A 27590-nucleotide genomic window follows, 5' to 3' on the forward strand; every position below is an offset into this window, starting at 1 on the left:
ATATCTTCTGTGATTCACCTTTTAAAGGAGCAATATGTAACAATTGCATGTTCAAAAATTAGTACAGCAGCCCAAATAGCGAGTTGGAGCCATAGACGGAGTATTAAATAGGTTGAATCCTCATTTAATATACGATTTATCATTGAAGCGAGTTGTTTCCCTCCGCCATTTCCTACCTAGACTCGAGGAAGCTCAGGCATACGCACTCTGGAGTTTGAGTTAAGTGACTGCCTGCCAGACTCCATTAACAAATTGCTAAATTTAACTGTTATCAACGTCTACGCCTTATACAAGATTATTAACGATTTCTTACCACTCATAAACAGACACTTAATCATTCAGCAAAAATTCAGCATTAATTTTAACTCTAATTAATGTGAAATGGGAAAACAAAAACAGTCATTCCAGCCTAGAATAACAATTTTAAAGTGGGGGGGAAACTTAATGTGTTTCCTTAATCTTTGGTGACATGTCATGGTCATTTTATGATTTATTGCAGTAAATATATTACAGATTTTTCCTTCAATAATCAAACCTCTACTGTGTTCGGTCTCCTCCACTATCAACCCCCAGTTATTACCTCTAATTGCTCCTTCCTTCATATAGACGTGGTCCCCGTGCCATTAGGTTTACATTGACTACATTGTGTGTGCTTCAGAATATTTATGGTCTTTTTTAAACCTGTCATTATGTGACTCAAGAACATTCATCATGCCATGAATGCTCATTTGTGTGTGTGTGTGTGTGTTATGTGCTCCAGATTTCCAGGTGGAGGTGCAGCTTGATAGTCACAAGCACAAGCAGAAGGGTGCAGTGAAGAGGGCTTTGTTCTTGGATTCCCAGCAGCCCTTGTTCCAGAGGAGTGTGACAGTGCGACATGGCGAGCGCGTATGCAACCACACAAAGATCTACCTAAGGGTATGCCCTCTTTCTTACTAATAAAAAAACCCCTGTGATTGTTTGTCCTGTGATTTACAGGGATAGTACGGATTATTTGAAGTGGGGTTGTGTGAGGTACTTGTTCATAGTCAGTGTATTAGCTACAGTAGATACCAGCTGACATGTCTCCAGTTTGGAGAAGCAGAGAGTAGAACAAAAAAAAAAATCAGTTTATTAATAGTACATTATGTTTAGAGTATTTTCACCATTTTACTTTACCGTCAGACAGCTTTTTCTGACAGGCAATTGTTGTTATAGAAGTCAAATATTATACTCTTCAACACAACTTTGCAAAATCAGAAATTTTTACCATGCAGAATATGGCAGTTGCTGGTCTACTGTTTAATTAGTTTGTGTTACTGTGTGACTTTTGTGGTTTAAATGGTTAGTTTGGATTCACCAAAGTCACACAATAACACAAACACACTAGATGATCGAGGCAGTGATAGACCAACAACTCTCATTTTCTGTGTAGTAAAATTACTGATTTTGCCAATGGAGTGTGGTTGAGCAAGAGCACGCAATATTTCCAGTTTGCTGTTGGAAAAGGGTGTCTGATGGCAAGATGACGCAGTAAAAATATTGTAAACATAGCATACACTTAAAGTGATATGGCTAAAATACATTTTGTTGATGATCCTGACCACAGCAGATCCTTGCTTGTGCTCCTCTTTCTTTGTGGTGGGCGTCAGACCGCATCTACTGTAGGCTAAGGATAAGCGCCTCAAACTGACCCACTTCAAATAATCCAAACTATCCCTTTAAATCTGTGCTATAGTCATAATCACATTTCACAAAACATGTGAATTTAAGCAGATTTTCTAAAATATAGGAAACAGCATCTGTGGTTTTATGTTCAGTTTTGATGTAAACCCGAATCCAGGGATATTCTCAAACAGCAATTTTCTACAAACTGCATCTAACAAAAACTCTGGCATGTGCTCTTTGACTGCAGGATGAGAAAGACTTCAGGGATAAACTCTCCTCCATTTATGTGGCCTTGAACTTCAGCTTAGATCCAAGAGCTGCAGCTGACTCCCACGGCCTGCGGCCCATCCTCAACTATCAGACCACCAACGTAATTGAACAGAAGGTACTTTGACGTGCAGTACAGTTCTCCAAACTTCTAACCAGTGTAGTCAACTAACCATGAAGTGATCCACAGGGCTTTTAGCATTGGTATAAGGTGGAGCGGTGTTCCCTAATAATGCACATATGGTGCTTTGACTCATTCTCTCTGAACTGATGATAAGAGGATCCACCGCATTGAGTAATCAGTATCACCGGCCAGCTACTCATTGACTTTCTCCTGTCCCTGATGAAAGAGTGAGTCTGTTCTTTTTAATGTAAATTCTAAACTACTCTGCTGGGAAGAGGTCCAAGGTGTCTGGAAAGCTGTTTTCAAAATGAAAATTTAAGGCATATGTACAGCGGCGTGTTTCCCCGTCCCAGGAGGAATTGTTCTCAGCCTGTTGGCTGTGTATCGGTACATAGGTGACTCTTTCCAGAGCTGCAGACACAGAAGGTCGGTAGATATTTCAGGGTGGGGCGCAGCCAGGAGATTTACCCATCTGGTTGAAATCTCTTGGCCTTTTGCCAGTTTTCCTTTGGCAGTGAGTAGCTCAACATGTGGGCATCCTTTCAGCTGTGGCACAGCACGCACCATATGTGAGTTCAGCGTTTGGGGAACGGCAATCAGCGTTAGTTTTATCTCCTCTTCTTTCTCCATTTGTCTCTCTGTCCTGGTGTGTCTCTGTCTTATTATCCCCAGGCTTATGCGATTGCTTCCGTGTGTACGTGTGCGAGATCAACAGGCCTGCATCTTGTCTCGAATATTACAGGACCGATCAGCCTCTTTTTTTTTCTTTCTTTTTTTTGTGCATATTCTTGACTCAATGCTTAAGAAAACTGTGATTCAGAATTCTGAGCGCAATGTCTCAAGAACGCCTCGAGGGATTTTCTTCAAATGTGGTACGGATGTCCACTTGGACTCAAGAATGAACTGATTAGATTTTGTTGTTCAAAGGTCACTGTGACCTCATGTCCGTCTCATTCTCGTGGAGGTGATATCTCGGGAATGCTTGGAGGGAATTCTTCAAACTTGGCGCAAGCGTCCACTTGGACTCAAAGATGAGAACTGATTAAGATTTTGGTGGTCAAAGGTCACAGCAACCTCACTAAGCACATTCTCTGCTAATTATGACAAAATTACACACAATAAATGAACAAATGCACAGTAAATAAAATTTTATGCATTCAATGTTGTCCCCATGGTAAAAAATAGTGTTGAATATCCATATTTTTCAAGGTATCTTATTGAAATTAGAAATTCCAGTATCCACTGGTTGCATCTGGCAGCTGTGGTGGCATTGCAGTAGGTGCTTCACCATCTGTTGTGTGGCAGTGATCTGCACTCTACTGAGTACACTCTCCTAGTTCCTGTTGGATCATGACTGAACCCTGTCATTGATGCCCTTCCTAGATATCAAAGCTGTCGGGCCTCCAACAGATGTGGTCTATTGCTGAACCGAGACCTTGAGACAAGCCTGAGCTAAAGAGGGCAAACCTGATCTGTGCATATGAGTGTAAAAGAGGAGCAGGAGCCAACATATTTCATTAATCTTGCGTGAACATAGCGGCGTTTAAAAGGCGAAGGGTGACTGTTATACCGCAGCCACGGCCTTGATCAGACACACGATGCCCTATTGATTTCCACATATGCTTTGAGAACATGTGCCAGGCCATGTAACATTTCATTGACTCTGCCAAACGTTCGAGCTGGAGTGAGAATGAGAGACGGTTGATGTTCTCGGCACAGCCTCGCTCTCAGCTCTTAACGTATTCCACATGTTTCTGCTATGAATTATGACATTATGATGGATCTATTAATTGGCATCCCTCTCAGATCTTGTGCGTTTGCGCAGAACCGAAAAAGATCTCAGTTGTTGTCACCTTTTTTAGAACTTGGAAACGACTGAAACTCTGCATCAATGCTCTCATTGTTCTTAAAATAATAACATCTGACTGTATTAGTGTGAATTTGATTAATGGGCTCCACTCTTTTTTTTTTTTTTTTTTTGCCAAGCTAGCGTTTTGATTTCACTGCCCTCATTATGTCACATGCTGAGGTCGGTGTTGTTGTTTGACTGCAGTGATGGTACATCCAAATGTCATTTTACTGCCTGACACGGGCACACGGAGCAGGGTGCACATGTGGCCAAGTTAGCATGGTGGTTACCATGGTGTCTATAATTAGAGCCTCTGGATGGTGTAATGACAAGGGAGGCGCTTGGCTCTCTCTAATCTCCTCCTCCATTTCTATTTATTATCCTCATCGTCATGAGCATCATCACACTGTCACAGTTGCAGCGGGGTGCAATTTAGTGACCCGCAGGGCTTTCCCTGCCGCAGCCCTGCCACACGCTCAGCGGTCGTCCCACTTATCCAACCGTGTTTCTGTTGCTTTGTTGTCTTTCCCTCCACTGTAATCTTTGAACCCCCCACTTCTGCCTCTCAGGTCAACACAGATATCCTATGTCTCAGTAAGGCTTTAGGCTCCGCCCACTCCATATGATCATATACTGCTGTGGTTGGCTGGGTGGCGTAGCATGTGGCGAGAGCGTGGTTCGCCACACGGCGCTGTGATGTGGGACGCTGGTGAGAGCTGGGAGCAGGCGGCTTTGCGCTCAGCTCCACAGGAGTATCTCCCCTGGCGCGGTCTCTGGGCCGGGACGTTCATCATTTCCTCCTCTCACGTCGCAAACAGAAAGCATGTGTGTGTGTTGTCCGGGACAGCTGGTTCAGGGGGAGTGTGCCTGTGCCTGTCATGACCTCACTGAGCCAGTCATCGTCCCTCTGAGCCACACCACTGTGTTTAAGTGTCTGATGTGCAGAGATGATGTCTTGTAGACAAAGGGGACTGCACTGCAGGTGTGTGTGTGTGTGTGTGTGTGTGTGTGTGTGTGTGTGTGTGTGTTTGTGTGTGTTGGGTTGTGGTCAGGAGGCGGGAGTGGAATGTATTAGTCATAACACATGTCGCATCTTGCTAGACTCATCCTGTTGTCTCCCTTAAACAGATATTTGATTTATCGTACAGCTTTACAATAAGACTGCCTTTACAAATGATGTAATTATAAATAATTTAAACAGTTAAATAGGTTGCAAACACTTCATAAATCATCAATATGATGTTTGCTGAATAGTGAGTCCTCATTTATGTGTACTGTTAAGCCTCAGATCTCGTTGCTTTGATTCTTCATCAGCAGCATTGATACCTGTCGGCTTCATCAGATATTTTTTTAAGAAGTTACACACATTTAACCACCATACAGATTCATACACTTAGCGTTTGGCAGTTTTCTTCAGCTTGACATTTTCAGCATGCACCATTTTACACTTTACAACAAGGCTCTTTTTGCCAGTTATAAATCCTAGTAACTCCTCAATAAGGTTAATAAGTGGGGGAGACTGGGGGCAATTGTAACATTTACATTTACATGTCACAGACTACTTCAGATGCACTGGTCATCTGTGAGAAACATTTGAACAAATTAATAACACAGTTGACATATTTTCACTAATAAGGGCAAGACTATAATATCAGTTTTAATGCAAGAAGTCAGAGTGTTAAAATTGCCTCCTTGGTGGGGGCAATTATAACACTGAAAAAATCATTTTAACCTACTGCATCTCAAATAAAAGCACACCTCAGAATAATCACATGACTGCTCTAGACTGCTCAATAAAGATTTTTTTTTGCATATTGTTAGAATTATTTTAGATTTCAGGCTTTGCATGCATTGGAGAAAATGAGGCAGCTATTCTAGTGGCAACTAGATTTTAATTATTTGAATTGAGTTAAAAGTAATTTTACATTTAATTTTAGTAGCCTTTTTTTTTACAAAGAGCTCACACAATATTGCTGCAACGAGGGTTCACCTTTAAGTGAGCTTTTTGTATTTACACTGAACCACGCAGCATAAAGCTGCCACCGTGAGTCCTTTTACACAGCGTGCCTGCAACATGGAATCAAAAGAGGTGTATCGTAACACAGCAGCGCACCAGTCAGCAAGTGATTCTGCTCATCTGCTCTTTTCTAATCCCATACGGAGCTGATAACCTCGTGGATTTGTAACATAAAGCTTTTTGTGTGCTCCTGGATAAACAGACTGTTGCTTCTCCTGCAACAGATAAGCTGAAAAGATCACCTTGTGTGATGATCTGTGGGGAGGATTTCTCTCCTCCTGTTTGTCTGTCTGTGTGTGTCTGCTTAGTGCCTGCAGCTCTGTGTCAGTGCTGTAAAAAGTGTCTGCTGATAAATATGTGGAATAAGCGTGTACTTTAGAGAATACAGTCACAAACTGCAGTGACTGTGTAACTCAACAGCGTCCTGACCTGCTGTGCCGACTTTTTACCTTTTTCTGTTACTACCTCCCCTGGTGGATCAGAGGGAGAATAAACCTGCTAACTAAATCAAACTAAATAAAGTAATTGTTTAATAATGATTTATGAAGTGTTTACAACCTGATTATTTATCTGATTCTGCATAGTCATATTATAAAGTGGTACAGATTTCTCTTGTGTGCCTGATTCTCTTCTCATGCACAAGAAGTGTGTTTTTCGCTGTATGATCTTATTAAAAGTTTTATCACCCCTCACCGTGTGTCTTTCAGGCTCAGATTCTGCTGGACTGTGGCGAGGACAACATCTGTGTTCCTGACTTGAAGCTGGCAGTCCACGGGTGAGTCTGTTCATTTCCTTATATATTTCTAAAGAATCCCAGAGCGTGCGGATTTCAGGAAATATATCTGAATGCGATGAATATTACATAGTAAACTGTGAACGGGGTCACAGACGCTGAACTCTTCACCCCCGGTCTCCGAATGGGACCTTGGATTTGAGCGCTGAAGCGTAAATACAGCTGTTTTTGTTGTTCCGCTGCTTTGTTTGGTTTAGCATACCAAAGAGGGATGTTAATAGCCACAGAGTTGCAGCAGAGAAGCGGCGCACCGTCCTCTGAAAACAGGAAGCAGCTCTGCTTTACAGGTGCGATGACAAACAGTTAAAGGGGGAAAGACGGGAGAGATGAAAGGCGTCAGTTTGAAGAAGTCTGGGAGCTGTGTGCCAGAGTCTGAAGCCGTCAGGAGCTCCCGGCCTGCCACACTTTGATTCAAGAAATCTGTTAGCATTTTTCTCAAAAATAACAGCCTCCCTGATACTCCCTTCTCCGCTCTGTCATTTTGATTTCACATTCCTATATTTATCTACCATCTGCCTCCTTTTTTTTTTTTCAACGTGTGGCTGATCCATCACATATGGAACAACCTGCTGCGAGAGCTGCGCTCCATCCGAGTGACACCCCAGAAACTGATCCGAAGACAGTGTGATTAGTGCAATTAGAATAATAGCTAGATGTTTTTGTCTGGTCTGTAATAAATTAATGGGGCCTAATGGTCGCCAGGATGGTTATGATTGAGAGGAATTCCAGAGAAAAAGTGTCCATCGTTCCTGCTTTGTTGTTTCTTCTGTTGCTCTGCCAAAACACATAACCTGTTAGACAGAGTGCCCCCGAGGGAAGCTTTAAGATTTTGTGGAGTTTTCTAATTTTGAGCCTTTGTGTGGTTTAAAAAGTGCAATGCCAGTTTGGAGGCATCGAGCAGAGGATCAGCTTCAGAAATCTTCTCTCCCTGTTGCTCTCCTGCACCGCTTTTACGAGAGCGGGGCTGTAATTAAAAGCGTCTGTGTGGCCCTCCATATGGAATTTCTCATTGTTCTTAGCTGTGGAGGGAGTGAGAGAAAGCAATGAAGGAAGGGGGGGAGGTGTTTTACAGTCCAATGCTCTGTTATACACGATGTATGACTTTATTACCACGTCAGAAAAGCCTTTTTTATTTAATTGGGGAGGGGCTAATTGATGTTTTTCTGCAGCTGAGCACTCAAGACAATACATATGCCAAACACAAAGCCTGGATAGTTATTAGTTTCATTAAATTTATTGTTCTACCAGCAAACACTGACAAAGAATGTCATTGTTTACTCTCAACACACCTTAATCCTTATTTTTTCTTTTTTTATAAAGCACACGTGTTAAAAAATTGCAGAATAAACCATTACAAAGTAGAGCAACACAATGTGAAATGAGAAAAGATTTGTTCTACTGAGGATTGGGACCATATAAACCTCTAGATAACCTAAGCTCTACCTGTCATATCAGTTTGTAATTATATTGGTAATGTAATTACTGAAGAGATCCTATAGATTTTATGGGTTTTTTAAATCTTTTCTTTATTTATGTTGGTGTTATATTGTTATATTGTAATTTCTTCATGTTATCATGAGTGCTATATGTATTATATTTCTGTATTAATTAAGTAAACTTAAAAAAAATAATAATAAATATGTAGAGAAGTCATTCACTCTTGGCCAAAAAATTGAACATTGTTGTAAACGTTGTCAATCAGCAGCTTCTCTACAAAATAATCTGTATCATACTGCCATCTTAAAACAATATTGGTGAGATAATTTAACTGTCTGTCAGCACAGGGGGGGAAATGTCTGGAAAATTAAAAGAATCTTTATTTACTGCAATGACAGGAAACTGAATGTGGAAAAACTGAGATATTGATGAATTTGCACTTGTTTCTCTTAAGACATCTCAGAGTTATCATCTAATTTAATTTGTAAGTGGGTGGTTCGGTAATTCTGAAGAGTTTCAGGCTGTACTTGCAGACCTTTACATTAACAAAGAGTGAAGGTTATTATGCAGTGGTTCTACTGGTCCGGCCTACTTGAGATCGGCCCATGAACTAGAGTTTGACCCCCCTCTGTTCTTAGGAGCGCGGACACCATTTAATCTGACCGTTGACCCTGTTAGTAATCATTTCTGCTTTTGTTTGCATCCTCAGGAACAAGAAGGAAGTCTACCTGGGTGATGACAACTCGCTGACCTTGACTTTCAACGCCAGGAACGAGGGTGAGGGAGGGGCCTACGAGGCAGAGCTGTACGTGGTGCTGCCCCCTGAAGCCGACTACAGCGGGATCGCCCGCAATAATGAGGTGACTAGAAGTGCAAAACCCCACAAATTCCAACAACTAATATGCCTCTCTGGACATGATTACCGTTGTTTTTCTTGATGATTGTCCTCTGCTGTGGTGTGACCAATCTGTCCTCTTGCTTTTCAGAGCCTGGCACAGCTGGCCTGCAGCTACGAGACTGAGAACCAGACCCGATACCTCAGCTGTGATTTGGGAAACCCGATGAAGTCTGGTACCAGTGTAAGAACACCACTGTCTTTTGTTTTTGTCCCTTTAACTCCATGGCTAGTGGGTTTAAAGGGATAGTTGGAATTGTTTGAAGTGGGGTTATATGAGGTACTTAGTCACTGTATTAGCTACAGTGGATGGCGGTTAGCACGCCGCAGTTTGGAGAAGCAGCAGGAGTACTGGTGTAGGATGCTGAGCCAAATGTATTTTAACCACCTAAAAAAATCAATATTAGTTTAAGTGGATGCTATATTTAGAATATTTTCACCACGGGAAAGCAATGTTATATGAACTAAATACCACTCTCGTTCGCTCAACCAAACTCCATTGGCAAAATCAGCCATTTTAACCTTGCAGAAAATAGGAGTTGTTTGTCTACTGCTGCCTTGATTTGTTTATTTGTTTGTAGTATTCTGTAACTTTGGTGTTTTAAAAGGTTAGTTCAGATTCACCAAAGTCACACAATTACACAAGCAAACTAACAAATTGAGCAGAGGTAGAGCAGCAAGTCTTTAATTCTGTGAGATAAAATTGCTGGTTTTGTCAATGGAGTTTGGTTGAGCAACAGAGCAATATTTGGCTTCTATAATGCCTGTTTCCTGTTGGAAAATGCTGTCTGACAGCAAGGTAAAGCAGTTAAAATATTCTAAATATAGTGTACACTTTTATTTATATACACTGACTATGGACAAGTCCCTCACTCAACCCCAATTCAAAATATCCAAACTACCCCTTTAAGGGTAGTAGGATAAAGCAGTGTCTCAAATTGTATTTAATAATGGTAAAAAAGTTGAGACATCATGATATCCTGCTGTCTGTAGGAAAACATTGTATGTCACTTCCAGATTAGGTGTGAACAGCACAGGAAAAGTTGGTGTGTGTGAGGAAATGTTGACAGGAAGAACAGAATCCATCTGTGCCCACAGCTCCCTGCTGGGGAGAGTTCCCCTTTTTAATGATGGAGTCACAAGCTGGCATGCTTTTAATGGGTCTGCGGAGGAAGAACGATAACTACAAGTTAACTGGCAGAGACAGACGGACCTCTCCAGTTTGAACAGTTTCTACGACAATGCTTTGTTGTCGTAGAAACTGCTCATTTGTTCTCTGGAAATGTCTCAGACTGAAGCATTATTGATCTGATGGGAATGAGAGGGAGCTCATAAAGAGGTAGATGCAGAGAGATGTAATGTACCAATTTTTGTGTGGGGAAAAATGGATTTGGAATGATGAATAAAGAAAAGGGCAAAGCGAGAACTCTCAGTCACATTTTGGACCTCCTCGTGAGTAATGCATCTTCCGACTAGACAGACAGGAAGCTCACAGACTGACACACCCAAGAACGTCACATGTATATCAGAGGATGTGATGAATAGAGTAGAGAGTGGAGGAATGACTTTATAGACCCACGAATACAGCATATAAAACTTAAACAGAGATTCTATAGGTTTAGTTGCTTCTTTCTTCTCTGTTACTTGTTAGGTAGTAATGGAAAATATTTTATTTTGTGAGCTGTGTTTATTACATAATAATGATGATGAAGATGATTAATATGTTGGATCCTCCTTTTTGCAGCTGTGGGCAGGTCTGCGCTTCACAGTGCCTCGACTGAAGGACACACACAAAACTGTTCAGTTTGAGCTGCAGATTCGCAGGTATGGCCTGATGTCAATGCTCAACCGACTGGTTTGCATGAACAAAAACTAATTTAATCCAAGCTTATTTCTGATCAGGTTTAAAATGAGTAAATCCAGATTTAAAATTGAGAAAAGCTCTGTTGCTGTTGAGTAGGTTTAGTGATGAAAATGTAAATTAAATAGAGTTTAATCAGTATGGAGATGCTTGTTTACCCAAAGTAGAATGAAGGAATTAATGAATGAATAAATTAATAATAATAATAAAGTTGAGCTCTGTCAGGACCAAGCAAGTATAAAATATGGGGGAAATGGTCAACCTTCAGCTGCTTTGTATTCCTTAACAAAATCTTACTTGCTAACGAAAATGTTCACAAAATGTTACATTGTTTACTAGGTAGCTTAAAAGTTAACAAAACATTACATTATGTGCTAGCTACCTAAAAAACAAGACGTTACATTGTTTATCAGCTAGCTAACAAGTTAATAAAATGTTACATTGTTTGACAGCCAGCTAAAAACTTAGTTAGCCTTCTCATGATGGTTTGGCAAAGAAGTTCTGGTTTCTCCACCTATGAGAATCTTTCTTGAATTAATGGAGCAATATGGTCAATTAATAAAAGATTTTGAAAAAACAGGCAACAGATTTGTAAAGAAAAAAGAGACTGCCTAGCAGCAAGTGGTAGACTGTTTTAAGCTAGTTTTAAAGTTTGGTGAAAAATGAATAAAAATGAACTCTTGCTGGTTTTAACCCAATCTAAAAATTTATAGACCATGTGTGGATTCTGATTCAGTAGTGTTGATCTCCAAAGCTCCCCAGTCACGTCAGCTAATCAGAATCTTTTTCTTCTTTCTTTCTTTCTGTTTTCCACAGTAAAAATGAGAATAACTCCCACAGTGAGGTCGTGCCCTACAAGCTGGAGGTGGTTGTCCAGGCTGAAGTCATCCTACAAGGGTGAGTTGAGTGTAAAGATTCCCTCATTTGAACTTTTGGAATTTCATTATCTCTCCGGTTCCTCCTGACGCATGTTCTCACATCCCCGCTTTTCCTTTTAAGTGTGTCTCGACCAGATAAGGTCTTCTTCCCGCCGGCCAACTGGAAGGTGACCAAAAACTATTTGGTGGAGCAGGATGTCGGGCCTGCAGTTGAACACATCTATGAGGTAATCGGCCATGTTCTTAGCTGTGCAGACTCAAAGAGGCTGAGTAGATTGGGTTGGAAAGCAAGATCCTACTGTTCATAAAGGAAGTCAATTTCTCAGGGCAGCAATGAAGGAAAACCACAGAAAACATATTCCAGATTATGCTGTGTGATTTATTCTTAGGCTGTACACATCCACTTTCACTTGGATGAGCTTGAACAGTACTCTACTTAAGTTGCCCTATTTGTAGATTAAGAAAATATGTCAAATATGAGAGTTTCAGCATAGGAAAAAAAAAAAATCAGCCTCCCAGCTACAACTGAAATATGAAACGATCGAGCTGCTCTTGAAGTTTCCTAATGCCTCACATACTAAAGTTTCCAATTTCATTTCCTTTTTCCAGCTGGTGAACAACGGGCCCAGTCGGATCAGCCACACCCTGCTGGAGCTGCGCTGCCCCCTGAGCATCCAGGGTCACAATCTACTTTACCCCCTGGAGTTCTCCACAGAGGGCCCCATCAACTGCACCTCCGACAAACACATGAACCACCTACACCTCAAAGTAAGCAGGGTTAAATGAGGCAAAATAAGACATCTCCAACTGGTATTATAGCTGGCTAGCTAACAAGTTAACAACACATTACATTGTTAGCTAGCTAGCTAAAAAACAAACATGTCATTGTTTGACAGCTAGATAAAAAGTTATCAAAACATTACACTGTTTGCTAGCTAGCTGAAATTTTAACATGTTACAATGTTTGCTAGCTGACTAAAACAAATAAACAAACGTTGCATTGTATACTAGCTAGCTAAAAGGTTAGTTAGCCTATTCATGATGTCTTAGCAGAGAAGCTCTAATTTCTCCTCCTTTGAGAAATACTTGTTGGCCGAATTAATTGAGCAATATGATCAAATCAATCAATCAAAGATTTAAAAATGGACAACATTATAGTAAGGAACAAAAAAAAACAACACAGCATGCAGATGAACACCTCTCAGGGTTATATGAAGCAAAGTCAGACAGCAAACATCTCCCACTGGTATTATAGCTGGTTAGCTAACAAGTTAACAAAACATTACATTGCTCGCTAGCTAGCTAAAAAGTTAAAAACACATTACATTGTTTGCTAGCTAGCTAAAAAACAAACATTACATTGTTTGACAAAAGTTAACAAAATGTTACATTTTTTACCAGCTAGCTAAAAGGTGAACAACATGTTACAATGTTTGCTTGCTGGATAAAATAAATAAATGTTACATTGTAAACTAAGTAGCTAAAAAGTTTACAAAATGTTACATTGTTAACTAGCTAGTGAAGGAGTTAGTTAGCCTATTCAGGATGCCTCAGGAGAGAAGCTCATCCTTTGAGAAAAACTTGTTGGCCGAATTAATTGAGCACTATGGTTAAATAATCAAAGATTAAAAATGGACAGCATCATAGTAAGGAAATAAAAAACAGCAACACATGGACCACCTTCTCCTCAGAGTAAGCGTGCAGATGAACACCTCTCAGGGTTAAATAAGGCAGAATCAGACAGCGAACATCTCCCATCGATTCCCACTCAGATGTATGATTAACAGTTGGGTCTTCCCGCTGGTTGGCCCACACCCACCTCCTCCTCCCAGCTTTCTCAGCCCCACCCAGGACACTCACCCCACCACTACTTTGAAGTCCCAGCTCTTCCCTTTGCTCCACACAGCTTGATGAACCACCTCACCCTGCAATACACTCACTCATCTTCAAAATCCGGCGACACGCCCCCCTCCCTTGTACCAGCTTTCGTGGGAGTTGTTTGTGTTTACATTTGAAGCTTGACAGATGTTGAGCAGGGTTGTGAGTGGTCATCAGTCTTAGCTGTGATCTAATGTGTGTTTTTTTCCCTGGTGAATTGCTAAGTACGGTGAATTTCCACGGGAATCCATGTGGAGTAGAGCTCACATGCTTCTGATTAATGACAGAAAGCCTCGGGGTCATGCTAACATTAGGCCTTATATTGACAGAAAGGGTGGTGTGCTCTTCTGCCTGGTGAGGTCACAGCGTCTGTGTTGTCCTAATGGGTGGTGTACTTGTCCTCTGTCCTCCTTTAGCTCCAGCACACGTCCACAGAACCACCTATCCTGGCGCTGAAGGCCAACGAGCACCATGTCGAGAGGAGGGACGTCCACAAGAATCAGCTCGCTCATTTGACTAACCTGGTAAGATGCTAAAAGCTATAATATGTCTATCTATACAAATTAAATCCTTTAAAAACATCTGTCAAAACAAACCCCAGTTTTCGTTGCTGCATGATGGGAATTATTGGAGTGTGACACATCAAAGCCCTGATTGATGGAGTGACACCTAATTTTTTTTTCCCAAACTACACTCTGGTAACTCTGCCTCTGACTGGTTAGTCGCCTACTTGTTTCCTCCATTGGTTAGGCTGTTTTGCATGGATATGCATACATGCAGTGAATTTTGGCCTGTCATCTGGTTTTCCCTGAGCACAAAAACCACTGCACTAGACCCATGTTATATATTTTGCTGAGCCTGTGTACTTAGATTATCCTAAATGTTAGGATATATATAAATCCATAATGTCATTTAAGCTAATGGTGCATTTCCCACTAGGCGATAGTTGCTGTTTGGCTACCTAAATATCTGCTCAAAAATGGGCAGGTAGAGGACCCGGGCTCTGATTGAGGGTGTTTTCAAACACTTTGGACGCAGGGAAACGGAGATCTGTGTGCAACCCTCAGAGGAGAAATTACAGGCAGCTTAACACAAACCATGAGCTGTATGTTAGCAGTTACTAGTACAGTTTAAATGAGTGAAAACAACTTGCCTGAAATCTCAAATGCTGCGCAAATTTGCCTCCAGGCTGCTGTTTTCTGTTTAAATCCTGTTAACTACAGTTGGTAAAATCATATACCAACAACCACCATTAGCTTGTCCTGCGTGATCTTTATTTCCAAGCAGCCATAAACTTTATCCATCAGATTACAGTCAGGAAAGTGAGAGTGTGCCTTGCAAGCAGCGCATCACAAAGTGTCTCTCCTGTTGGGCAGCGGTGCTTTTCCCCAGGATGGTGAAGGCCTGGGCATAGCTTCCATCACACTTTGTTAGTGTTGACTCTCTGCAAAACCTCAGTCCTCTTTCTCGCCTAAACCATGTGTAGTTTGGTTTAAGCATGTGTGAACACGTCTGATGTGGACAATCTCCTAATTTGTGCAGCATGTGTGACAGGGCGAAGTCCAGACTTGACTCCCAGGACAAGTTTCGAAGTGCAAATGTGAAAACAGCTCATGATAGATTTTCATCAGTTATGGTGGTTGTTTAACAATGAATACAACAACTCCCATGAACCCATGCTTCTTCAGATGTCATCAAACTGCATCTTTTGTTATTGTTTTAATGTGAGAGACTCCCAGCAGGAGAACTTCGATATTGTGCCTTTAAAGGGGAATTGTCAGGTTCTGTAGATACAACATGTCGTGTGTGCATGAACATCCTCAGGCTAAAAGATGAAGCCTAATGTGATAATAGGTGACTTGAAAGTGAGAGAATGAGGAGCTTGAGTTTACAGTTAAGGGTAAATGAGGTTATTTAGTTAAACTGCAGGTCAGGACTAAAAAACAAAAGGTTTAAACAATATATTTTGCTGCATTTCCTCAAGTCAAGTGTGCAGGTCTGGATCTATTTTGGTGACACTGGCCCTGATCTTATACGAGGCTCCTGGGATTGGATAATTAGGTTATGATGTCGTTAAAAGGGAGGGGTCAGAGGGCGCAGGCTAGTCCCGTTGTGGTGATTAACATTAAAGAGTCTTTAGTAGTGGTGGAGAGGCTGAGAAGACATGGGACACACACACATGGGAGGCTTTTTTGTCAGTGATGCACTGCTTACTTCACAGGCTGCTCTCTAATTTTCAACTCTGGGTGTCATAAGGCCCCGGGCCCCCACACACAGGCCCCCATTGATCCACCCAGCTGCAGGTAGCTTCTCTGTCTGTGGATACCTGCCTCCACCAAAGAGGCCTTTGTCCGCGCGCCTGTCGCTCTTAACCGTGCTCGTTTATCAAGCGCGTCCAACGACACGATAGCATGAAGGAGCCCATTCTCCCGCTTCTCCTGTGTCTGCACTTTTGTTTTTGACTCTCAGTTGAACAGGCGACTCTGTTCAAAGTGTCTCTTGATCAAAGCGTGTTGGTGTTTAGTGATGCTTGGATGGAGCTGTCAGCTGAGGTCAGAGTGTGAGAAATTAAAATGACCCACTTGGTCCTAGAAGAGCTGAGCAGTGCACAAAGAACAAAAGGCATTTCATGATTACTTTAATAGATTTCTGTTGTCGTACTCACATAGTATTGTAGTACAATCCCATTCCTAAGAATCCAGGAGATTGTATAAAAGGTAAATAAAAATGCAATGATTTGCAGATCCTTTTTGACCTGTATTCAATTGAAAACCGTACAAAGACAAAATATTTATGTTCAAATTCATAAAGGTGATAAAACACTAATGAAAATAAACTTAGGCATTCTGCCAACAAGTCCCCCTAAATCTTACACACTGAACCTTTAATTCATTAGCGGAGTCCTCTGATGGATCATGTATTTTTGATCATAATTTTATTTTCCATCACTAATAAAAATAATGGAGTACCATATATTTTCTAATGTTGTTTTTTATAAACTGGTTAATGACTAATACTACAGAACCCAGAGCGATTAAATTTCCAAGCAATCCTCAGATTCGAGAGGCTGTTTACATCAATAACCAGATTGTTTGCAGATTAATTTTTCTAAATTTCTCTGAATTATTAATTGACTATGTAAAGGACCAGTGTGTAGGAATTAGACGTACAAGAGAAACTACGTGAAAGTCCCTCTCTAGGGCCAGTATTTGGTTTGTGCAGTTTTGGCTCCTGTAGAAACATGGTGGAACAACATGGCAGACTCTATAGACACAAATGGTTCATTCTAAGTTCATGAAAAAGCAAACAGTTCTTATGTTCAGGTCATTTTACACATTAGGATTTTTTTTTTATATTGAATTTCTGCCATACTCTGCCAAAAATCCCAGTAAATCTACGCACTGGACCTTTAAACACTTAATACAGAGCATCAGCCTATGTTGGCCCTGTGTGCACTGCAGCTGTGTGAGGTCAGGCTGTTATTTTATGGAGCTGTGGGAACAGCCTCCACGCCCCCCAAAAAGATCCAGATCTTGACCACATAATCCCACCGGGGAGGACATGTGGGACCGGGGTCTGAGGCATCTTTGGCACTGGTCCACGTTCATGTCATTTCCACAAACCTTTGCGGCCCCGCGGTGCCCCGGAGCGTCGAGGAGGTCCACCAGGAGGAAGTGGACTGATACGCTCCCTGTCTGTCTGAATACCCTCATTAAGTCTGTCTAAGACCCAGCCTGAAGGAACCAGGCGGGTGCTCTCTTCTCCTCCCGTGTTAGCCCGACGCGGCGTAATAAGTAAACTAATGTTCTCCCGCAGGAAACCCGCCGAAACCTCTCGCTCTGGTTGGTGGTCTCGCGGCAGCACCGGCTCTGAAACACAGTGTGCATGTTCTTAAATGTTAAACATACCAAGCTGCATTATGGGGGTCTAATTAAGACTGTGTATTCTACAGGCTTCAGTTTTAGTGGTTGGGCAGAAATGTGGAGAGTGGCGCATGCTGCATTTTTACAGTCTCATGACATTCCTTCTATTTAATTTGAAGCAGGCGTGGAATACAGATCATAACATTGGGCTCTTTGTTATATTTATTGGACCTGCAGCGCTAACATGGCTGTCATTTTTTCTTTTCATATTTGTTCTGCCAGTTTTCACTTTTGTATGTGTGACTTTTACCTGCATTAATTAAAGTCACCAGTCAGTTATGTGAGAAAAATATCTTTTTAGTTTCCATCTATGCACCAGAATTGAATACTCAAAACTTGTGTTAACTTGGAGACACTGAGAAATGTGGAATAAATTTACTGTGCTAATTCGTAAAATGACCATGATATGTCATAAGAGATTAAGGAATAGTAGCTTCTCGGATAACAAAGCCACAGCCGACATGTTCTTCCTAAGAATTTCCGTTCTGGTGCAGAACGTCTGTTTTGTTTTGGCTTGTATGATTCCACACACTGTTTGTTTCACATTTTTTCACTTTATGTGCACCTGCAATTAATTCCAAACGAAGTTAAGTTTCTAAGGATAAAGTTCACTGAGTTAGTGTCTGCTGAGTTGTAATGAATCATCAATAATCTTTTAGAAGGAGTAGATGTTTATAACAGTTAAATTGAGCAATATGTTAATGGGCTCTATGGATCCAGCTCGCTATTTGTATGGCAGTACTCATTTTTGAACTCTAGGTTGTGTATTTTCAGAGCAGTGCACTTTTCTTTTCAAGACACCAGGCTTAACTTTACATTTAAAGGCAATTGACAAACAATAAATAAATTCCAAATGTATGTATTAGCTGATCAACTTACAGTGTAGGACTCTCTGTCATTTTCAAGGTATAATGTGGCGCTTGTCTTGCGCTTTTATAAGTTCAGAGTATCTGGTAACCCGCCTGAGTTTGGGAGCGAGGGGCAGGGGGAGACAAGTTGCTGCAGTGTTTTCAATCTGGACTCCAGTACCTATATTGGATGCTGGTTATTTATTTAAGTAAAATTGTTTTAACTCGTTTCTTTTTTCTTCGCAGTCCTGTTCTAATTCGGAGTGCTGGACGCTCCAGTGCAACGTGAGTCTGCTGGACAGAGGGACGACTGCCATCCTCAAAGTGCGCTCCCGCGTCTGGGCCGAGACCTTCACCGAGGTTTGTCAGAGATGATTCTTGCCTCAGACTCAAACTAGACGTGTACTGTACATGAACAGCAGATGACAAAGACACGGCAGCGGAGGAGAAGACTCTGCACCATAGATTAGCCTTTTCCCACCAGTGCCTGTATGTTTTCTCATGTCAGGCTTTGGCAGAGAGTAAGAAGCCATTTTTCATTAAAAAAAACCCAATACATTGAGATTTAAAACCTCAAATGTGCAGCTGGCAGAGATACAGCTGCAGCAGTCAGTCACACATATTTGTTTGTGTTGACTTGGCATCAGTTTTGGATCAGTTCTTAAGGCTGCCAGCATGTGTAGTCTCACATATTTGCCTCAACACATGGGACAACAGTTGCTAACTGAGAATTTAGACAGCAGACTGCAGTTTCTACAAGTTTATGTCTGAGCTAAGTGTGATTTACCCCCCCCTGCATGCTGTAACATAAGGCATATGTGTGAATGCATTGAAAATTCATTATCTTCTATCACAGCTTCTCATAGGAAAGGAATGCTGAAGGGGTTTTCTTGCAAAGAGGCACATGGTCTCTGTCGCCACCTAGTGTATAAGCAGTGGATTGCATGCATTTTAAATCAGATTTTGTGACTTGAATTGTTACTTCCTGTCCTTCAGAGAGCCTACAAGCAGTATGTGCTGGAGTGCCTGTCCAGATACAGCGTGAAAAAGATGCCCTACGCCATCCTACCCAGACATTCTCCCAGTGGACACAAAAAGGTATTTTTTCATCATTTTGTCCGTTCATTGCAGAGGGTCTACTTCATGCAGAGGTATCATCTTGAAGTGGTGGTTCACCTTAAAATCAAAAATACATATTTTTCCTCTGGCCTCTATTTGTCCATCTAGATTGTTTTTCTGTGAGTTGCAGAGTTTTGGCGACATCAGTTGTAGAGATGTCTGCCTTCTCTTCAGTATAATGTAACTTGATGACACTTGTCTTGTTGTGAACTGTCCCTTTAATTTTCTTTGTTGAGTTATACTGACGAGCCGTGTTTTTTTTTTTGTCCTCAGGTGGTGACCCCAGTGGTTTGGAACAAGCCTGATATTGAAAACTCAGTTCCTCTGTGGATCATCATTTTGGCCATTCTGGCTGGTTTACTGCTTCTGGCTCTTCTTATCTACGTCCTGTACAAGGTCAGTGAAATGAGGATTTTAAAATGCTTGTATGCTGTTATTACTGTTGGACAATATCTTAAAATCATGTCAATCAAGTTCATAACAAACAAAGATATTCAGTTTATGATAATAAACGGAGAAAAGTGGGAACATTTCCATATTTGAGAGGCTGAAAACAGCTTTATCTGACATTTTTTGAATGAAAAATTACTTGAAAGATTAACTGATAATGCAGTGTAACAATCACCAACTCTGGTTTGAAATAAATTCACAGAGTAAATGTGAAAATATTGTGGTTCTACTTGCTGTTTTCCTCTTGCTTGTCCTCTGGCTCAGTGGACGTGTACTGTGCCGCTCTCACTTGTTTCCTCAGAGGCAGATCATTAAATTAGAAAAGTAAAAATGACAAAAATCGTCAAGAAGAAAAGCCCCACAGAGGCAGTAGACTCTGCCAGTTGGCCCACATATTAGTCTAATTGCCCAACCTTAACTTTTGTACTGTGTATTAAAGTTGTAATGATATTAAATTTAAGTCTTTGCTCTTTTCTAATTCCTGCTTTTGTATCATTTTCTTTGCAGTTCGGCTTCTTCAAGCGATCTCTACCTTACGGCACGGCCATGGAGAAAGCACAACTCAAACCGCAGGCTGCCTCTGAGGCCTAGACGATGATGACCGGAGCTACCAGAACCACGGTTACCTGGCCATATGATTGCAACGGAGGAACACGATGGAACACGTAAAGTGGATCAGTTGAAGCGAAAAGAGAGACCACTGGAACTCCACTGTGCTGCACTAGATGAAGACAAAAAACCCAAAGATCTCCAAGCCAAATGAATGTTTCCTTTTTTCTTTTTTTTAACTTATGTCTTGTTTGTCGGCAGGTTGGGATTATTTCACCAAATAGAACTTTTTTTTTCCTCACTGCCTTGAGGCTAACATGAGACTGAATAATGAGACTGCAGAAGAAGTGCAGGCTACCGCCAAGCCTGTAGATGCAGTGAGACGCCTGTTGGGTTTCCTCTTGTGGATGGAGAGTTCTATATTACCCCTTTAACTGCCTTATTTTGGTGCTAATGATTTCTGATAGACAGGATGTGGCCACATGTAGCGAGTGTCAGCCAGGAGCTGTGAATTACGCTGCCTGCCAAGGCCTCAAAGTATTTCTCTGGTATCTCCTGAACTCATGTTTTTATTGACAGAAGATTGGTAAACACATTTAAGGTTAAAACCTTAATCTGGCGACATTTACCTGCCTCGATTTTGAAACCTAACCCATTTAATAGCTCAGCTTTTAGCAGAAAATTCTACATAATTTTTGCCCTATCTTGTCTGAGGTTTTTTCTCCCCCAATTCTTGCCTAATGCATGCTGGGATAGGTTGACCCAGCACCCCGCAGCCCTGAACAGGATAAGCGGGCGTAGAAAATGGATGTTTCTCAGCCGTTCATGAAAATCTCTCTGCCTCAGGTTGGTGGACAGCGCTGGGTTGAGTTTTTGCACTCAAAGGAAATCTACTGATATTAATTCCAAAGACACCTATAAGACTGACTGACTGACCTTCCTTTGAGTTCTGATTTTGACTCCTACTGATCACTTTGTTTGAATCCTCTTTGTTTCATGTTCAGAGTTACCAATCGTTGTGTAGTCGACTGGGATGGGACTGGAACCACCACAGACCTGTGAAACCTCACATTACTGGGCTTGAAGCAGCGTGGTGCTTCTGTCTCAAAAACGTGGCGTTCACCCTAAAGAATATTGTGCTGTCTTTCACTTCTGCTCAGTTTGGGTCGGGCTCAAATGGCCAGGACACCACGTGCAAGCAGATGACGCTTAGGGTGAAACCACGGATGTTTAATGGCCATGGCGTAATGAACCAAAGACGGGACAGTCAGCAATGTTGTAGCCTTGACGGAAAGTTTTAGTCTGAGAGCAGGAAGGATCATCACGATCCATTTTTGGCTCACGGTGTTTGTTACTGTGAGATACTGTATTTTTGATTGTCTTTTGAGTAAAAGCCGACCACGTTTAGAAAGAGAAATGGCTGACGTCATCCCACTACCAAAAGGCTACAGGGACTGAACATTAAAGGGATAGTTCAAGTTTTTGGAGGTGGGGTTGCATGCCGTACTTATCCAAAGTCAGTGTATTACATATAGTAGGAAACATACGGCATGTCCCCCAGTTTGGGGAAGCAGTGGACAGAGTCAGCAGCAGGATGTATTTTAGCCACCTAAAAAAAAATCAGTTCAAAATTAAGTGCATGCTTTAATTGGGATATTTTCACTGCTTCACCTTCCTGCCAGACAGCCCTTTCTGAGAGGAAATCACTGATATATACGTCAAATATCGCTCTCACCAAACCAACCAAACTCCATTGGCAAAAACAGGAATTTTACTTGGCAGAACACAGGAGTTGATTGTTTACCACTGCTTCAATTTGCTAGTTTTGTTTGGGTTATTGTATGACTTTGGTGAATCTGAACTATCTTTTTAAAACACTTAAGTCACACAATAACAAACAAACTAAAAGGCAGACCAGCAACTCACATGCTCTGCAAGATAAAATTACTGATTTTGCCAATGGAGTCTGGTGGCTTTGGAGAATTTCAGTTTCCTGTCCTAAAATGATGTCTGACAAAAAGGTAAAGTGGTGAAAATATTCTAGATGTTTGCTAAAGGTGGCTAAAGTACATTTTGCTGGTGACCCTGTCCACCGCAGTACATTACTGAGCCTCTTACACCAGGACCTCTCCAGACTGGGGGCGTGCTGACTACCATTTACCGACTGTCGATAAATACCGCACTACCCCACCTCAAATAATCCAAACTGCCCCTTTAAAATACTTTGCGTTGGTTTCTTTTATTTGTCATGTACATAGATTTTATGTGCCTTAAATGTAAATACTTAATGTCTGTGGGTTAGTTAGGGCTGCGTGTGCTTGCATGTTTATATGTGTGACTTCATGCATACATGCATTTGTATGAATGGTATATTTATGAATGTTTGTTTTGTGTATGAATTGGTAATTACCTTTCCCACTGCTTAGTCCCGTTTATCCCAATCACCTCTGTAGCTTCAGATCATTGAGGTTAAGCCATTCTACATTACAGTGGAGAACTGCGATGATCAGTTGATTAACTGATTAGTCAGTCGAAAGAAAATTCATTATTTTGAATTGTTTCAGGCCATTTTTCAAGCAGATATGTCAAACATTTGCTGGTTCCAGCTTCTTAAATGTAAAGATTTGCTGCTTTTCTTTGTCGTTCATGACAGTAAATGAAGAGTCTTTGCATTTTGGACTGTCGGTTGGACTAAAGAAGCAATTAAAAGACGTCACTTTGGACTCTGGGAAATTGTTATGACATTTACTCAATTAATTGTGAAAATAATTGGCTGGGTTGCAGCCCTAATGCAGTCAGTATTCAGGATGACTTGTTTAACTCCATGGCAGCGATTAAAATACTTAAACCTCAGTGGATATATATGTATTAAAAAAAAAATCTGCCGTCCAGATGTTAGCGTCCAACAGGATGTCTTGTACCTCTGTTAAAGGGATAACAACTAAGCACTGGGAACTAAATGTTGTTTGGAAGTGCAATATTTATATTCACTCTTTTTAATATTACAGTGCTTTCTTTTTGTTTTATTTGTGACTGAGTTGTGATAAACCAGAACTATTTTTTAAATCAAAGTATGTGATAATAAGCACATAGACTAAATCCTTTGTGAGGTTCTGGCTTGTCACCTTCACTTGCTTTTCTCACCGAGTGTGAAACTTTTTTTTTTACGCTCACTACCACTTCATCGCTGGACCACTTTTCTGATCTTACTGAGTTTTACGGACACAGAAACACAAACACAGGAACATATCGGAGTTGAACTCAGGTATGTTGACATAGTTTGATAATTTATGTGCTCTGCTGTTGCACCTGTCCAAACACCAACATTATACTCACCATATGTTTTACATTTGTTTGCCTCATCACACTCTTTTCTTATTGGATAGTGATTTATTTTTTGTTAAATGGTCCACAAAATCCCCATTTGGTAATTGATTTAAGACATTTTTGTATGAAAATTCTTTACTGAACATGTCAGCCCATTATTTATAATGACAGGGGATCTTTTTACTACTTCCTCCGTGGTTACATCAGGAGAAGGCACTGGGTTTTTTCTTTTCTTTCTTTTTTTTTTACATGTCTTAGCCCATTTTCACTCTCTAGGACTTCCAAGAAGAAGTTGTACATATTTATGACGAGGAGAGTATTTTTTGAATTCAAAGGATGACTGATTTGTTGTGAATTTTTTTTTCACCCCATATTGGGGAGAACATTTTTGTCGGAGTGGGGGGAGGGGGGTCTTTGGAGGTCAATTTTTACCTGTTACGGTTTGTACTTTAAATAAAATATTTCCCTTTTTACAAATTCTTGTGCTCTCATTGAATGCGCATGACTGAGAAAATAATTTATTTAGAAAACAACATATGAAATTATATGCATGTCAGTTTGTGGCCTTGGTGGCAAAAAATGATCCGATACAATATTAGTTTTAACGTGAAAATACTCGTGCACAAAATAAACTGACCTAAAGTGATAAACTATGGCAGATAGATGTGTTCCTATGGCCATTTAGTGGAACCACCGGAGTGATTCTTCCAGACAGCAGTAAAAAAAAAAAAAGTCACATAAATGAATTTTGACACCGAAGACAGGCGTAACTGTACATGCTGTAACATTACCTTTGTGAGTTTGTAAGTTTCCACCGAGGCGCACACACTATAATGTATACACCGGTGTGCTGTAAGGCTTTTTGGATAAAAAAAAGTGTCCCAAAAGTCTCATCATGAGCACAGAACTAGATCCTCTGGTTCAGCATCGGAGGTCATTATATCCATGAACGTCCAAGCTCCTTGATTTAGAGCGACAACACGCTCAACACCTCCAGAGGTTCATGTCATTTTGGCGAGTGTGGAAGTTTTGCTCCTCCAGCTACGGTCCGTCCTCCACTTCAGATTTGTGCTACAGTCTCACAGTCTTTGTACGTTTGCAGGTTGGTGTTTTCAGCTCTCTATTGTTCTGGAGAGCTGCGTGAGTTTGCGCTGGTTGTCGATCGCCTTCAGGTTCTGGATGTAGTGCCGGATGTTGCTGGGACTCCTCAGAGGCAGGCCGAGGTCTGAGCCTGGATCAGAAGAATAAATTATTTTTCACTCAGCATATGTTTAAGTGTTGAAAAAACAAAAACTGATTTAAATGATATTGTGTACTCATAAAACTAACTAAAACAAAATAAATTTTCAGTTTTAGTCTAGTAATTAGTCAGTCTGGTAAAATCTTTCGACACAACAAGCATGAGGAGGCACGAATGTGTTTGTAGTGTAATACATATTATGCACTTTTTAAATTTTGCCCCTGACAAATACCCTGCAAACTATAATAATAAAGAAAAAAACTAATACTGAAACTAAAAAAAAAACATTTTTTAAACAATAAAAATAACCTGAAATGAGGAAACCCATTCTGGAAACTAAGTGAAACTAAACTGAACTGAAAATAAAAAATAATGAAAAATATAAAACTATAATAACCCTTACAGGACAGTTAACAGGACTGGGTAGTAACAGATTACAGGTAATCAAGATTATGTAATCAGATTACTCAAAATAATTAAATATAATTACTCAAGATAATGTTTGTCTAATTATAGTTACATTTTTAGGGATTACTTGATTACATTTGTTTTTCATCTTTAACATATGCAAATTTTAAATTTGTTAAACTTTTTTCATGATGAGCAATGCTCCATTTTTTTCTTTGCATTCAGGAGACACATTGGGAGGAAAAGGAACCCGATGTGTTTTATTTGCTGCAAACATGTTTTGACATGTTTATAGAGAAAGATGAATATTTGTGGACCTCATTTTTTCCCTTAAAGTAATCCAAAGTATTCAGATTAGATCAGTGTTTCCCAACCCTGGTCCTCAAGGCACACTGTCCTGCATGTTTTAGATGTTTCCCTGCTCCAACACACCTGATTCACATGATCAGCTCGTCATCAAGCCTCTGCAGAAGCCTGGCAACAACCTGATCATTTGAATCAGGTGTGTTGGAGCAGGGAAACATCTAAAACATGCAGGACAGTGTGCCTGGAGGACCAGGGTTGGGAAACACTGGATTAGATGACATTTTTGTAATCCCATGGATTACGTTACAAATTGCAAAAATTTCCATAAAATGTGTGTGCATGAACCCTGACGGTTAATGTTATAGTAGATGTAACTTACATGTAGATATGCGGGTAGAAGGTCCTTCCAGAAACATCCGATCTGCCAGGCCTCTCTGTGGAGATGACGGCACTGCAGAGGAAAAAAAAACAAAAAAACAGGAAAAGTCAATCAACATGATGTCATAGCCACTCAAAGCCAAAAACTAATAACATCCATATCCTTCAACATTCATATGCAACTATTTGTCCTTTCCTGCACACAGTGACCAAGGTATGAAGGGTATATCCTCTCCGGTGCTGAGTCACTTACCGTAAGGCTGGCTTCTGCATCCTCGCACTATTTTCACCGTCTTGGCAATCATGCGCTGCAAGAACAGGAGGAAAAAGGATCAGCTGATACTGAACACAAGATTTGTGAGGAGACAAATCGAGCAGAGCAACATTACCAAAACATTTATCTTTTGTTTTGTCTTACCAGTTTCTCAAAATTGACCAGTTTCTCTACATAGTTCGGATTTCCCTCATTGATGAACGTCATGTCTGTGCGCGGACAGGAACAGAGAACATGTCGGTGATTTAATTTACATGATGTTCACATGTAATGCTGTACAGGTGACGCTGCTGGTGTCTGTTACCTTTGAGCAGCAGAGGCATGAAGGGGATGTAGGGAGGACTGAGTTTGGCCACAGCCAGTCTGTACGCCCTGTGGTTGCGTGAAGGATCCTAACATGAGCAGAAAATGAACAGAACACTTTATGTTAAAATTAGCTGCCTTTGAATATTACAAAAACTATAGAGAGAACAGTACACTGAGATTTTTGGGACAGTTCTTTAATGAGAGAACACAGTGTAACTTACCATCAGCCTCTCATAAGCACAGTAAATTCTTTTTGTCTTGTTGGGGATTCTCTGAAACAGACCAAACAAATAGTTGCATGAGTCACTGATAAAATATGGCATAACTATGTTTTTCGTGTGTATTAGTCACCTAAAAATAACAACAGTTGTGTGTTTGTGGCCTTAGAAGGAGCTGCCATGTTTTTCAGTCGCCCAGAATGGACAAACCAAACACCAGATCTAGATTTGTGTGAGTTTCGCAGCCACCATAGCCCACCATAGGGCAGGGTGACACGAGGTCGCCGGTGGATGCCAATAAATCCTACACACCGCTCTTTTCATGTCACCATGACTGTTGCACTCATGGGGTTTCTCACCTCCCAGGTCTTGTAAAGTCTGCGTACGGCGCTGTTACTCAGACCGAACATCACAGCGAAGAATGAATTCAGGTTCTTCTGCTCCTTTAATCTGTGACAGAGAGGACACACGGTTATGGTTTCAGATTTCAGAAGCGCTGTTCTTGACACTAGCAGCTCTGTGAGGCTGGACTTTGAGTGGCAGAGCTCTGAGCTAAATCAGAGGTCAACAGCCTTTGCTATCAAAAGAGCTGTGGCCC

General features: G+C 40.9%; 2 protein-coding genes across 2 annotated transcripts in view; one reads left to right on the plus strand and one right to left on the minus strand.

Moving 5' to 3' along the window:
- Positions 1-23268, plus strand: part of itga5 (integrin, alpha 5 (fibronectin receptor, alpha polypeptide)) — a 57959-nt gene extending 34691 nt beyond the window's left edge. The window contains exons 17-30 of the mRNA XM_084720418.1: positions 761-918; positions 1895-2032; positions 6612-6679; positions 8844-8994; positions 9121-9213; positions 10774-10853; positions 11707-11787; positions 11890-11995; positions 12378-12536; positions 14063-14170; positions 18664-18777; positions 19414-19515; positions 19810-19932; positions 20494-23268. Of these exons, the coding sequence (XP_084576544.1) occupies positions 761-918; positions 1895-2032; positions 6612-6679; positions 8844-8994; positions 9121-9213; positions 10774-10853; positions 11707-11787; positions 11890-11995; positions 12378-12536; positions 14063-14170; positions 18664-18777; positions 19414-19515; positions 19810-19932; positions 20494-20577 (1565 nt within the window). The 3' untranslated portion in view covers positions 20578-23268. The remainder of the gene's footprint in view (positions 1-760; positions 919-1894; positions 2033-6611; positions 6680-8843; positions 8995-9120; positions 9214-10773; positions 10854-11706; positions 11788-11889; positions 11996-12377; positions 12537-14062; positions 14171-18663; positions 18778-19413; positions 19516-19809; positions 19933-20493) is intronic.
- A 1090-nt stretch (positions 23269-24358) lies between these two features.
- rapgef3 (Rap guanine nucleotide exchange factor (GEF) 3) overlaps positions 24359-27590 on the minus strand; it is a 40431-nt gene continuing 37199 nt past the window's right edge. The window contains exons 22-28 of the mRNA XM_084720419.1: positions 27352-27442; positions 26996-27046; positions 26773-26860; positions 26613-26677; positions 26448-26502; positions 26196-26267; positions 24359-25093 (exon numbers count right to left, since the gene is read on the minus strand). Of these exons, the coding sequence (XP_084576545.1) occupies positions 24975-25093; positions 26196-26267; positions 26448-26502; positions 26613-26677; positions 26773-26860; positions 26996-27046; positions 27352-27442 (541 nt within the window). The 3' untranslated portion in view covers positions 24359-24974. The remainder of the gene's footprint in view (positions 25094-26195; positions 26268-26447; positions 26503-26612; positions 26678-26772; positions 26861-26995; positions 27047-27351; positions 27443-27590) is intronic.

This window comes from Lutjanus erythropterus, chromosome 6, assembly GCF_056507025.1.
Source record: "Lutjanus erythropterus isolate fLutEry1 chromosome 6, fLutEry1.hap2, whole genome shotgun sequence".
Classification (NCBI taxonomy): domain Eukaryota; kingdom Metazoa; phylum Chordata; class Actinopteri; order Lutjaniformes; family Lutjanidae; genus Lutjanus; species Lutjanus erythropterus.